The sequence below is a fragment of the Misgurnus anguillicaudatus genome, chromosome 2, assembly GCF_027580225.2.
Source record: "Misgurnus anguillicaudatus chromosome 2, ASM2758022v2, whole genome shotgun sequence".
Classification (NCBI taxonomy): domain Eukaryota; kingdom Metazoa; phylum Chordata; class Actinopteri; order Cypriniformes; family Cobitidae; genus Misgurnus; species Misgurnus anguillicaudatus.
The window spans coordinates 51661080-51674386 of NC_073338.2; the positions used below are offsets into that span (position 1 = coordinate 51661080).

Below are 13307 nucleotides of genomic sequence, written 5' to 3' on the forward strand. Positions count from 1 at the left end.
CGAGGATTTTTTTAAAGTAAATTTTACAAGTTGTTCTTTTCAGTGTTCAGCCATACAATGAATATAGTTTAAATTTTTTATCCCCTTAAAGTGACACCATGTAATTTTTCAACCTTCATAATAAATTTTCAAGACCCTTGTGATAGTACATCGACTTTAAATAGGTTGAATGACATGTCTACCATAGCCTGACGGGGTCTGTATCACTTTTACTCGTATTTTAAAACTTAGGGTTTGTGGTAGTAACCAGAGCACAAAAAAAACCTACAAAATTCGACTGCTTTACGGCATACGTCACTTCCTCCACACAATTTGTTTTTAACGTGAATTTTGCTGGAGGCTACTTAAGGAGTGTAGAGAGCAGTTTCTATTATGTGACTCTGTGGCACAGTCTTTAGTGTCACGGACCTATGACACGGGCGCCCCGGGTTCGATTCCCCTTTAAGGCAATTTTTTATATAAACTGTTGATTCATACATAAATGCGATGTTCTTTATAAATTATGGCGATTATATTGCATATAGTTCCCTGTATTCAGATGCTGTGTTCACGTATTTACCTTTTTTTTTACTGTGTCTATGATATTTACATTACAATCCAGGATCTCCAGGATTCGCAACTCATAAGCATACTGCAACAATTTACGATTAACTAAGTATAATAGTCAACTTTGTAATTGTTAATATTGTGAAATAAGACAGTCTTGATGACGTATACAGCTTAGAAATACGACATCTGGAGGCTGCAACCTTCAGATTGAGAAATGGCTTCTGCCACGACGAGTTCCTCATCAGAAAGTTGTAACATGACTGCGTTTCTCCCTGTTGTCTCAAAATGTTGATCGTTTAGCATTTTAAATGTTTAGTTTTTAGTTTAGTTTAAAGGTTGGCCAGTTCCTTTCCTTTGCGACAGTGCTGCGGCGCTTGTGGGCTCTAGGGGCGCTAGAAGTGAAAAATACGTGTCTAGCCCCCCCTAGTGGCCAAAAAGTTTCATGGTGTCCCCTTAAAAAATCGCCAGGTTTTATTTTGTGACACCATATACTCATGTAACAGTCTTTAAATAGGGAAAACAAGGTTTGGATCCCACGGAATGAATGGGGCTAGGCTAAATGCTAACACATTCACGACACACTGTACAAATATTAAGTGCACACATTGAAAAAGATAGGGATGTACTACCGTAATTTGTCTAGGTTGAGGTAAGAACATAGTAAAATATTGAAAAACAGTGGTGTTTTCCTTTAACATTACAACCTTATTGTAAAGTATTACCAAACTATTTAATATATATTACATAATACATATTTTATAATAAATATCTTAAATAATACATTTGTTTTATTTTATAATGTGACAATGTATAAAATAGTTAAAAATGTATCATGAATGTTTGCAATCTTTCAAAAGCGTAAATATGAAGCATGCAAGTTACTCGATATTACTTAATTTGGGTTGGTATACAAAACAAATGCATAATAAATCATGCTGTAGAATAACAGTAAACTACTGGCAGCTGGGTTGCCAGCAATGTATTGTTAATTTACAGTTCTACATCCAATCTCCTATTTAACATTATATTACTGTAATACTGCCCTGGAAGAAACTCATTTCATTTAAAAAACCAATTGCCAGATCCATTCAAGTCAAATAATATTTATATGGTGTTATTACAGTGAACAATTCATTTGAGTCCACTGAAAACAAATATATATACTGCAAATATTTAATGTAATGTATTAATGAATGTATTTTTGTAGATGCTTTTATCCACTACAATGAACCTTCTTGTGCATTTCTCTGCCTTATCTATGTTGTTAGATCACAGAGTTTTACTGATGAACCTTTATTTATCCCAAACCCAGGATAGAGAGGTTTAGTGAATGTGGTGTTGACTCTGTGGATGAGGGTCATTGTGTCAGAGACGCTGTAGAAGGACAGAGATCCTGAACTGTGATCCACATAAACTCCTATTCTAGAAGAACTGGACACTACAGGGAGATTAGTGTTTTTGTTACTATGACTGAATATATATACAGATGGATTACAGAACAATCTCCAGGACTGATCATTATATCCAAATTTACACTCAAGACCTCTTCCCTTCCTGCTGATGCTCTTATATGACATCGCTATACCCACTCCTGCATTTCCACTCCATTCAATCTCCCAGTAACATCGTCCACACGAACTCTCTCTACACAACACTTGAGGCCAACAGTCGAATCTGTCAGGATGATCAGGATATTGCTGGATTGTGTCAGGGCAGGTAACAACTCTGTTCTCCTCAGAAAGATGAAGACGTTTATGCACTGAGTTTGAATCCAGAGTGAAAGGATGGAAATCTGATAAACGCCAAACACACAATTAGCATATTTTAATAATGAAAAAAGAAAGCATGAATGACAGTGTGCAATGTCTAAAATTAGAGCATTGCGCTAACAGTACAAAAGTCATGGTTTGATCCCAGGGAACACAACACAATGATAAAAAATGTATAGAAAAAATGCACTGTATTAAAGTCATCTGACAAATGCATATTGTGAATATAATGTAAATTAAATCTTTATTTATTCACTCTTATGTCATTCTTAACCTGTTTGGCATTTTAAATAATATAGGTTATTTTTAGCTAACAGGTTTTTATCATTAAGCTTTATATCTTTATATAAAAATATAAAATAACAGCATATGGATTCACAATTACACAATGGCACGTTTCTGTGTCTTTTTAGCTGTGTGTGTTGCCATGACTCACTATTTCATAGATTTAATAAATATTAAAAAAATAACAACATTTACAGGTAATTAAATGCTAATTTCTTATCTAGAATATTAATAAACACTTACACTGTAAGATCTCATCTCTGGTGTTTGGTTCAGAACAGGGAATGTTTCTGATGCATTTCCCTAAAGAAATCAATAAAAACATATATATCTAATCTTATTTTTTTTACATAATGCAATATGTAATGTAATATACATGTGGTAGATATCTTACGTAGCTCCTCTTTGAAGAAATCCTCAAATTTTCCTCTTAGCTCAGAGACAGATTTTCCCACGTCATCAAAAGAGAGAAGCAAACTCGTAGTCATGCCGTCTGCAGACTCAGGTGGTACAGAGAGAGACGGAAAACTCTACATGTACAGAAAACATTATCAATACATATACATTACCAATAAAATAAAAATGCCAAGATAAGAAACATTAACATAAAATGCTCAGATTTTCAGAAGTTTGATTAAAGAGTAAAAGCTATAGAAAAAATGGGTCCTATCATACAACCGGCGCAAGTTGCGACGCATGTGTTTTTTGGTAGTTTCAGCCTGAAGGCAGTTATTATTTTCACGCCCAGTGTCACGTTATTTAAATAGTAAATGCATTCGAGCCCATTTGTGCACCTATGGGTGTGCTGGTCTGAAAACAAGGTGTGTTCAGGCGCATTGATCAAAGCGTTGTCCTAGTGCAGAAACAGCTCTCCACACGTTTGTAAATTCTTAATCTCGTGTTTGTTACAAATATAAACTATTTTTACTTATGCAAACCTTTATTTGCATATTTGTAAATTATTCTTATAAAAAACTTTACAGTGATCATGCATTATACTTTATCATCTTATTTTACTTATTTCTCCATGACTGAAATAATGATGTTTAAAGAGAACCAAAGCTTTAATTAAGCAAATAAACATTTCAGTGAATAAAACACAACATCAATCTTAAACTGGCGGTCTTCTTCCTCTGCTTACAGTTTTCTGCTTACAAACTCAGCCATGTAAATAGGGAATTGGCATGGCACGAACACAACTGGCTTTTAAAGGGGATGAGAGCTGAGACTCCCATTGGTTTATTGCATGTTACACCCCCAAACCACACACATTACTCATTATGAGAATTAGGGATGCTCCGATCGATCGGCCGATAATGCTTGCTATGTTTCTCAATGAATTACGGTGAAATGCCGCTACATCCAAAAGCCAGAGTGCGCTCTCGTGCAGAAACTCAAAATGCGCTGTAGACGAAGAACAATACAGACGCAGCTGTGATGACACATGAAATGGCTGAAGGATATATTTATATTGCTGTTCTTCAAACCTTTTCAGGTATTTTCATGATAATAAAGAATATGTTTAATAATTATGTTTGACGAGTGTCGCTTTTTCAAATGCATGTTATAAACGACTCAAACTAACAGTGATTTTAGATCGCTAAGGACTTACTGATCAAAAACCGTAGTACATGAAATAGCTGTAATAAGATCGGCTGTCCGATTCAGAATAGTGATCGGCCACGTATTATTAGTGGAGATCGGCATTGATCAAAGCATCCCTAATAGAAATGAGATCAACCCTTTTAGACTGTGTGCCAGGCGCATACACCATTTTCCCATCGTTAAACGGGCAAAAGTGGATTTGGACATGCCCTACTTTAAATGCACTAGCACCGTGCACTTTAGACCATGCATTTGGAATGTTAAAATAGTGCCCGTCTTTGTTACCTGAAGGAAACTGATGTGATCTTTTGTTTGTGAAAGTTTCTCCATCTCATCATTTCTCCTCCTCAGATCATCAATCTCCTGCTTCAGTTTCTTCAAGAGATCTTCAGCTCGACTCACTGCAGTCTTTTCCTGATCTCTGATCAGTTGTATCACCTCAGATCGTCTTCTCTCAATGGATCGGATCAGTTGAGTAAAGATCCTCTCGGTGTCGTCCACTGCTGTCTGTGCAGAGATCTGTTAACACACACAGAGAGAAACATTCAACTCAATCTCAAACACTTCTTTCAGTATTTATGTTTCATCAAAACTCACCGTGTGAATCTTCACAGACTCTCTTAGATCCTGAAGCTTCTTCTCTTTCTCCTGGATTCTCTGATGGAGTTTTCTCTGCTTGTCCTCCAGTAATCTCTGTTCAACAGATTCATAACAGATAACTCAACTGGTCAGGTAAGGTTTGAGTGAGTAATCTTCTAAACTAATTTCTGTTTTACAGTCAAGCTGTTATTTTATGTGCTTTTGGTGAAACCCAGGTGGCCACAGGGGGTCTAAGCAGCCACTTTGTTTACACCGATAAAGCATAAAAGCATGACCAATGCTTGCTTAATTAACATTTATTTAAACAAAACGTATTACAAAATGTTATAATATATTTGTTCATTTGTTCATACCTGTTTCTCAGTTCTCTCTGCTGCAGCTGATACAGTGTCGTGATTTTTATGTTCTTCCATCACACACATTAAACAAATACATTTCTGATCAGTGCGACAGTAAACCTCCATCAGTCTGTCATGTTGAGAGCAGATCATCTCCTGAAGTCTTCCTGTCACATCGGTTACTTTATGGCGCTTACTGGAGCGAGAAACCTCATGACACTCAAAATGAGTATGACAATAAGATTCAAGACACACCAAACAGGACTTGATAGCTTTGCGTTTCCTCCCAATGCAAACATCACACTCCACATCTCCAGGTCCACCACACATCTCTGTGGTCTTCAGTTTCTCCACCATCTCAGCAAGCACCACATTTTTATTTAAATCAGGTCTTGTATTGAAGGTCTGTCTGCATTGAGGGCAGCTGTAGTTTCTCTTCTGATCATCTTGATTCCAGCAGTTTGTAATACAGCTCATACAGTAACTGTGTCCACAGGGAATGGTCACTGGATCCGTCAGTAAATCAAGACAGATTGAACAGCTGAATTGGTCCTCAGACACTAAAACACTGGTTTCTGCCATTTTACTGCATGGACAAAGAGACACACAAAACAGCTCAACAACAGTTAGTCCGAGTGATTGACGACTGATCTGCTCTCTGTCAGATCACAATAAACAAATGCAAAACTTCCTGTGTTTTTGTTAAGTGAATCCAAACAAACTTATCAACTTGCCTCGTGCTCGCTTAAAACAAAACTTGAAGTACATTATAGCATCTATAAGGACAGTCTTCGTGCTTTCAATGTAGAACTAGGCACAGCTAGACAGACCTTCTTTTCAAACATTATAAACAAAAACATAAACAACACTCGCACTCTTTTTGCTACTGTAGAGAGACTAACAAACCCCCCAAATCAAGTTCCTAGTGAAATGCTCTCTGACAACAAATGCAATGAGTTTGCAACCTTTTTCTCTGAGAAGATCAGTAATATCAGAATGACGATCAATACGGCCTCATATTGTACTGTGATCAGTCAGATATCATTGCTACAACCTCAGAAATTAGCCATTCTCTCAGAATTTGACATAATTGATATAAAAACCTTGGAAGAAACAGTACAACATCTTAAAGCATCAACTAGCAGCCTTGACACACTCCCCACATCTTTTCTCAAAAAGGTACTTAACTGCTTAGAAACTGACCTCTTAAAAATAGTAAATACCTCTCTGATCACAGGCACCTTTCCAGAGTCATTAAAAACAGCAGTTGTTAAGCCTCTCCTAAAAAAGAGTAACCTAGACAAAACCATACTTAGCAACTACAGACCAATCTCAAATCTTCTGTTTATAGGCAAGATCATTGAAAAGTTTGTTTTTAATCAGCTGAACAAATTCTTAAACTCAAATGGCCATCTGGACAATTTTCAATCTGGTTTCCGTCAGCATCACAGCACAGAGACAGTGCTCATAAAGTTAATAAATGATATTCGCTTAAACTCTGATTCAGGTAAAATATCAGTGCTGGTGCTACTAGATCTTAGTGCTGCCTTTGACACAGTAGATCACACCATACTCTTACATAGACTGGAAAACTGGGTAGGGCTCTCTGGGATGGTCCTCAAATGGTTTAAATCATACCTACAAGGAAGAGGTTACTATGTGAACATAGGTAACCATAAATCTGAGTGGACACCCATGACATGTGGAGTCCCACAGGGTTCAATTCTTGCACCGCTTCTGTTTAATTTGTATATGCTCCCACTTGGTCAAATAATGAAAAAGAACCAAATTGCTTACCACAGCTATGCAGATGACACCCAGATATACTTAGCCCTGTCACCTAATGACTACAGCCCCATTGACTCTCTATGTAAATGCATTGATGAAATTAACTGTTGGATGCGTCAAAACTTCCTCCAGTTAAACAAAGACAAAACTGAAGTCATTGTATTTGGAAATAAAGATGAAACTCTCAAAGTTAACACATACCTTGACTCTAGGGGTCTAAAGACACAAAGTAACGTCAGAAATCTTGGTGTAATTTTAGAGTCTGACCTTAATTTCAGTAGTCATGTGAAAGCAATAAGCAAATCAGCTTACTACCATCTCAGAAATATTGCCAGAATTAGCTGTTTTGTCTCAAGACAGGACTTAGAAAAACTTGTTCATGCTTTCATCACCAGCAGGGTGGATTACTGCAATGGACTTCTTACTGGGAACCCGAAAAAGACCATTAGACAGCTGCAGCTCATACAAAACACTGCTGCCAGAATTCTGACCAAGAACCAAAAAATCTGAGCACATTACTCCAGTCTTCATGTCCTTACACTGGCTTCCTGTTACAGAATAGATTTTAAAGTATTGTTACTCATTTATAAATCATTTCATGGCTTAGGACCCAAATACATGACAGATATGCTAACTGTATATAAACCTAACAGATTACTCAGATCATTAGGATCCGGTCAGTTAGAAATACCAAGGGTTCACTCAAAACAAGGTGCATCAGCATTTAGTTATTATGCCACCTCTAGCTGGAATCAGCTTCAAGAAGAGATCAGATGTGCTTCAACAGTAAACACTTTTAAATCTAGATTAAAAACACATCTGTTTAACTTTGCATTTACTGAATGAGCACTGTGCTGCTTCACACTGACTGCACTTTTAACTTTTTAAGTCACTTCTGTTTTATTTTTTAACATTTTAAAGTGTTTTTATTAAAATCACATTTATTTTCTTTAATTGTTATTCTAAATTCTCATGTATCTTTGTTTTTATTGTGATTTTATTGTGTATCTATTATTTTTACATTTTCTTTTTTCTCTTTTATATATTGTTTTCTCATTTAAAGCACTTTGAATGACCTCTGTGTATGAAATGTGCTATACAAATAAACCTGCCTTGCCTTGCCTTACACCACATGTACACAAAATACTGCTTAAAGGGATTATTTTAAATAAAATAAAGATTGCTTAACAAAACTACTAGTTGATAGACTACGATCGAATCTTCTGCATTGCATACTAACACGCACTTCCGGTATTAAATTATACATCGTTCAAACTCTTTCTAATACATTTTTTGATCGTTATGACTTAAAATCTTATACCTTTTATTTTATAAATATTATTTGCTGTAGTAAACATAACAGTTAATATCTTTAAAAGATTAAAAGATAACGTTTTAGGAATGAGTTTTATACGTTTTAAATACCTTCAGTGTCTTGTGATAACTGTTGCTCAGCTCCTTTGCTTTACACCATTATAATTATATTCTAAATAATTGTATAATGTTAATGTTTAAAAAAGGTAACGTTTACAACATTGAGAGACGTACTGCACAGGTAAGTTTTCCGGGTTCTGAGCCGCTATTACAAAATAAAAGTCAGCGGTACTGGTTTAAATTTCGCTTTCGCTTTCTGCTTTTTTTGCAAAATGAACTTTCTTGTGGGAATGTATACATTGTGCTCCCCAGTGGCCCTTAGTCATGAGTTTATTATAAACAGAGACAAAGACCCTTTATACAAAAATACAAAATCCATTTAAAATAAATGAAAAAATAAAAATTGTGATTTTGATAATGTCTGTGTAATCGGAATTTCAGAAATCAGTTTTTCCGTCCCACCTTTGCTAAATATTGCCGAAATTTAATGCTGATTTACTTTAAGTTTAAATGAGATTGAGTAGCTGCAGTAAGGAAAACTATATTATATTATAATAAATATAAATATTTTTGTAAACATATTCCAAAATATATTTCAGCAAATATATTTCCTGGCTTTTTTGTATATTTTGAAACATATTTAAAATAGTTTTCATTGGAGGACAGATTTTTTTGTTATAGAGTGTATATGTAGGTGCTTATTTCTTTGCTTTGTTTTGAAAAGCATGTTAGCTCCAGCGATAAGCTCCATGGTTTCCTGTTCCACTGTGATAGGGATCAAAAACATTCTGCCAACATAAGTGTCCAGTTTAAAAAAAAATGTTTTAAGAATGATTGTCGGAAAGTTAGAGGAATGTTACATTCTACCATTTTCAAATTAATGTTTAAAACAACTTTTTTATATTTACTTTTTTGCTTGTTCAAGAATCAGAGTATGAATCTAAACAATGGTGACAATTCTAAAGAAAAACTTCATGCTGCCTGCAATGCATGCTGGGTATCAAAAATTTCATATCTCATCCAGAACCCCGAGAATGCACTTTGGCATGAATAAATAATGAACATTTTATTATTATTTTTTGTCACCATTGTTGAGATTCATACTCTGATTCTTGACGTTTGTGTGTCTAATTTACACAGTGGTTAATTTTTATGCGCAGAATGACAAACTGTTATGAGAGTTCTGGACTTTGCCCTGTAGTAACAGAAAAGAATACTTCTGATGAATGAGTAAACACTAAATTAATAAATCATCTTTTTTAGATGATGATGATGTTTGATGTAATTTACTAACCACCACCAAAGAGTTGCACAATTGTCATTTTCTGCCATAAAAAACATGTCTTAAACACACAAAGTTATAGCAGCCAAACAAACTGAATAAGTTAAGATTCAAGTCTAACTAAAACAAACACTGATCACCATAACGATGCATTAGAAACAGCCAAGAAAATAACTCCACAAGTAAGATGTAAAATGCAATTTAGGTTTGAAACAGAGATGGTGATAGAGAGGATAAAGTTACAGAATGCAGCTTTTAATTCTGCTTCAATATATACACCAGCAGTGTTCGTTTAACTCTTGAGATTTTGCTGTGTATCATCTTGACAGGATTAAGTGTGCAAATAAAACTTTGACTGAAACATTAAACCACCCTGCTTTCCATATGAGAGCTTAAAAATACAAAACACTCAAACTCTGCCTTTCTTCAAAACATTGCACATAATGAGCCAAACCAACCAACCCAGTCTCCAGACGTTATTTCATTATTCAGTTATTATTTTATTTTAAACTACTGTACAACTAAATAACATTCATAATTTTATTTAAATTGATTTTCTTTACATAAATGTATTTTCTCTCACCTCTATCTCTAACTCTTTGTAAACAGTACATTTCCTGGTGATTAATTTAACACGGTTTGTGTGTTAGAGTAACACTAAAGCAGTATTAAAGTTAATACATTTTTTCAATGATTAATTGAGTGATGATTATTTGAGTATTGTAGACACCTGGTGATATTGAGCAGAATCACTGAAGGAAAGAGAAACACAAAAACTACAACTGACTTCCAGCCACAGCCTTAGTTAAAATTAACTGAAAAGACATAAATATTTTTCTTATAACAAAACAGACTGTTCTTATGTCTGCTTTTTTGAGAATTGACAGAGGTTTAGATGCTGATATTTGATTCAAAATGTTTGGTTGCCATTATGGTGATCAGTGTTTCTTTTAGTCGGGCTCATTAAAATAGTTAATTTGTTACAGATAATTTTTTTGCCAAGATCGCTAAAATATAGGATTGTTTCAGGATTAAATCTCTTTTTTTACACATTGTGGAACACTTTTATAAACACACATCCAAATATGAATAATCAGCACATGAATCAAAACCATGGTGACATATTCCATGTTGCAATGCATGCTGGGATCCACTGTAGTATAAAACACTTGACTCCCATGATGCACTTCATGAATTATGTCACCATTGTTCCAAATAATGTGCTGATTCTTGAACTCTGCACGCGAGGCAAAAACTACTTTTGCAATGAATTAAAACATGAAATTTGGAAAGCTTGATCTTGTTCACGAAATGACTGTGTATCATTAAAACAACATATAACCTGTTTTAGACCTTAACACACAGTAGAAGTATTTAATAAAAAACAGCTAGTACATAATGACTTCTGAGTTCACTGCATCTTCTTTTTCCATTGTTATTTTATGCGTAGTGAACATTTCCATACATTAATGACTGTCAAATTTGAGATTTGCTTGACCAGACTGAGCGTGTCTTATAAGGCCGTGTTGACTGATCAGACCTTCACTGAAGAGATGAAGATTGTGGTGTTTGCTCTTTACCTGTCAGCTCACTTTGAGCTGACTGTAGCTCTGCAAAGAAGACACTTTCATATAAATATAACCAAGTCATGGAGCAATGCTCAAATATATTGTAGAGACACCGTTGATGACCTGTCCACTGTAGACAGTCCATTGGAATATTTAAAGATAAACTACACAGTGGTCCCACGAAGCTGGATTGGTCTGAAGAAAACCTTTAAAAACACCTGGCAGTGGAGTGATGGAAGTAATCAACAGCTTTTTATTTGGGCACGCAGTGAACCAAACGATCCAGGCAATGACATCTGTGGTTCAGTCTTAAATGGGGAGTTGTATGACCGGTCCTGTTCTTTCTTGTTCCCTTTCTTCTGCTACAAGTGGGAGCCTAAACTGATCCTGGTGCGAGAGAAGATGAGTTGGGAGGATGCGTTTGAACACTGCAGGACTCACTACACTGATCTGGCCAGTCTGCCTACATATTCACATCTCATCCAAGTCAACCAAAGCATCTCAAACACTGAAACCCCCAGCGTGTGGACCGGTCTGAGGTTTCTGGCAGGTTCTTGGTTCTGGTTGACTAGAGAGGGTTTGGGAAACTTAGTTAATCTGCCAGCATGTCCTCTCAATTACTCTTACTGTGGATCTCTACAGCTGGAAACTCAGCGATGGGAGAACAGAGACTGTATGGAGAAACTTAACTTTGTGTGCTATTAGAGAGGAAAGTAAAGATTAAAACATACACGTATGCTTTATGTTATGCTGTTATATTTAGAGTGAATATTATCCAGCATTTGATATGTACTGTACTGTTTGGCTATACAATGATTGCATTATAGTTATATTGCTATACTGATACATATTATATCTCATAATCTATTTTACCAGCAACATATCCACTAACATCATTATTTCATAGCCTTGAAGACCACAAAAGAAAAACATTTACAACAAAGTGATTAGAAGTGTAGGTAGCTGCTGTAGTTTTTAACTTAAAATATGATAAATAAATCATGTCTACAAATAATAACCCCCATAATAAATGTAATTATGACATCTTACATGAAAAAACTTAGAAAGATACGATTTTTGGTCTATATCCTATGAGATTTAAGTGTTATTAAGTTATTTTTATGTGTCATCTCAAACTGAACAGATTGAGACTGTGTTCATGCATACAAAAACCCAAATCATGCAAAATCATTACAAATACTGAGAAACCCATTAGGAGACACAAAGTTTGTCAGGAAAAATGCAAATTTCTGTCAGGAATGACAAAGATAAAACAAGCAGGAGCGGTAAGACATAGAATTTTTTCCCCTTCATTTTACAAACATCTATTCAATTCAATTCAATTTTATTTATATAGCGCTTTTCACAAGTGTTAATTGTTGCAAAGCAGCTTTACATGAGAAGATGTAGAGGAGAACACAGAAAATCAATAGATAATATAAGAAGTAGAGAAAGCGGTTAAACCGTACAAGCGAGCATATTAATAATGTAACGTATACTGTAAAGTGCTAAGTTAAGCCAAAGTTGGCTGACTCTCCCTGGGATTAAAAACCCTCTAGGAAAAAAAACCCAATGGGAAAAAGTCCTAGAAGGACAAAAACCCTTGGGAGGAATTAATATATATTTATATATATATAGAAACGGTAGGGATAGGAGGCGGGTAGGCGAATTAAACTGGTTTAGCCGGTGGTCGTTGGTCGGGCATCGGGTGGTCATCACGTTGAAGGACAGCCAGTGGATCAGTGATGCAATGATCTTCACAGCAACCGGAACTGGGTCTGTTTGTCTCATGGTCCTCGTGGTTGAGGACGAGACAGGGAGAGAAAAACAGAATTCTATTAGCGTAGGGGCCGTTCGCATGCAATGCAAGTGTCAAACATTATAGTGGTTCAAGTCGGCTTGGTTCCAGACAGGCTAACTATTGCGGCAATAGTATATTACCCATATGTGGTATGTGAGTGCTTTGTTCTAGACAAACTAACTATTGCGGGAAATGTACATTTACTGGACATTTTATGTGAATGCTTTGTTAAAGAAGAATGTCTTAAGTTTAGATTTAAATTGATCGACTGTGTCTGATACTCGAACATTATTCGGTAAATCATTCCAGAGATTAGGGGCTAAGTAGGAAAAGGATCTACCACCTTTA

The 13307-nt window shown here is 35.5% G+C and overlaps 1 protein-coding gene across 2 annotated transcripts; it reads right to left on the reverse strand.

Annotated features, from left to right (window-relative positions):
* Positions 1-998: 998 nt before the first annotated feature.
* Positions 999-8533, reverse strand: LOC129443244 (E3 ubiquitin/ISG15 ligase TRIM25). Of its 2 annotated transcripts, XM_055203720.2 has the most exons (7): positions 8360-8533; positions 5162-5732; positions 4806-4901; positions 4494-4727; positions 2998-3133; positions 2847-2906; positions 999-2341 (listed from the first exon to the last, which is right to left on the reverse strand). In XM_055203720.2, the coding sequence occupies exons 2-7, from the start codon at positions 5726-5728 to the stop codon at positions 1806-1808; spliced, it is 1629 nt and encodes a 542-aa protein (XP_055059695.2). In that variant the 5' UTR covers positions 5729-5732; positions 8360-8533; the 3' UTR covers positions 999-1805. The 2 variants fall into 2 exon arrangements, with proteins under 2 accessions (XP_055059695.2, XP_055059696.2); XM_055203721.2 differs by lacking the exon at positions 8360-8533 and having other exon boundaries at positions 5162-5887.
* Positions 8534-13307: the final 4774 nt, after the last annotated feature.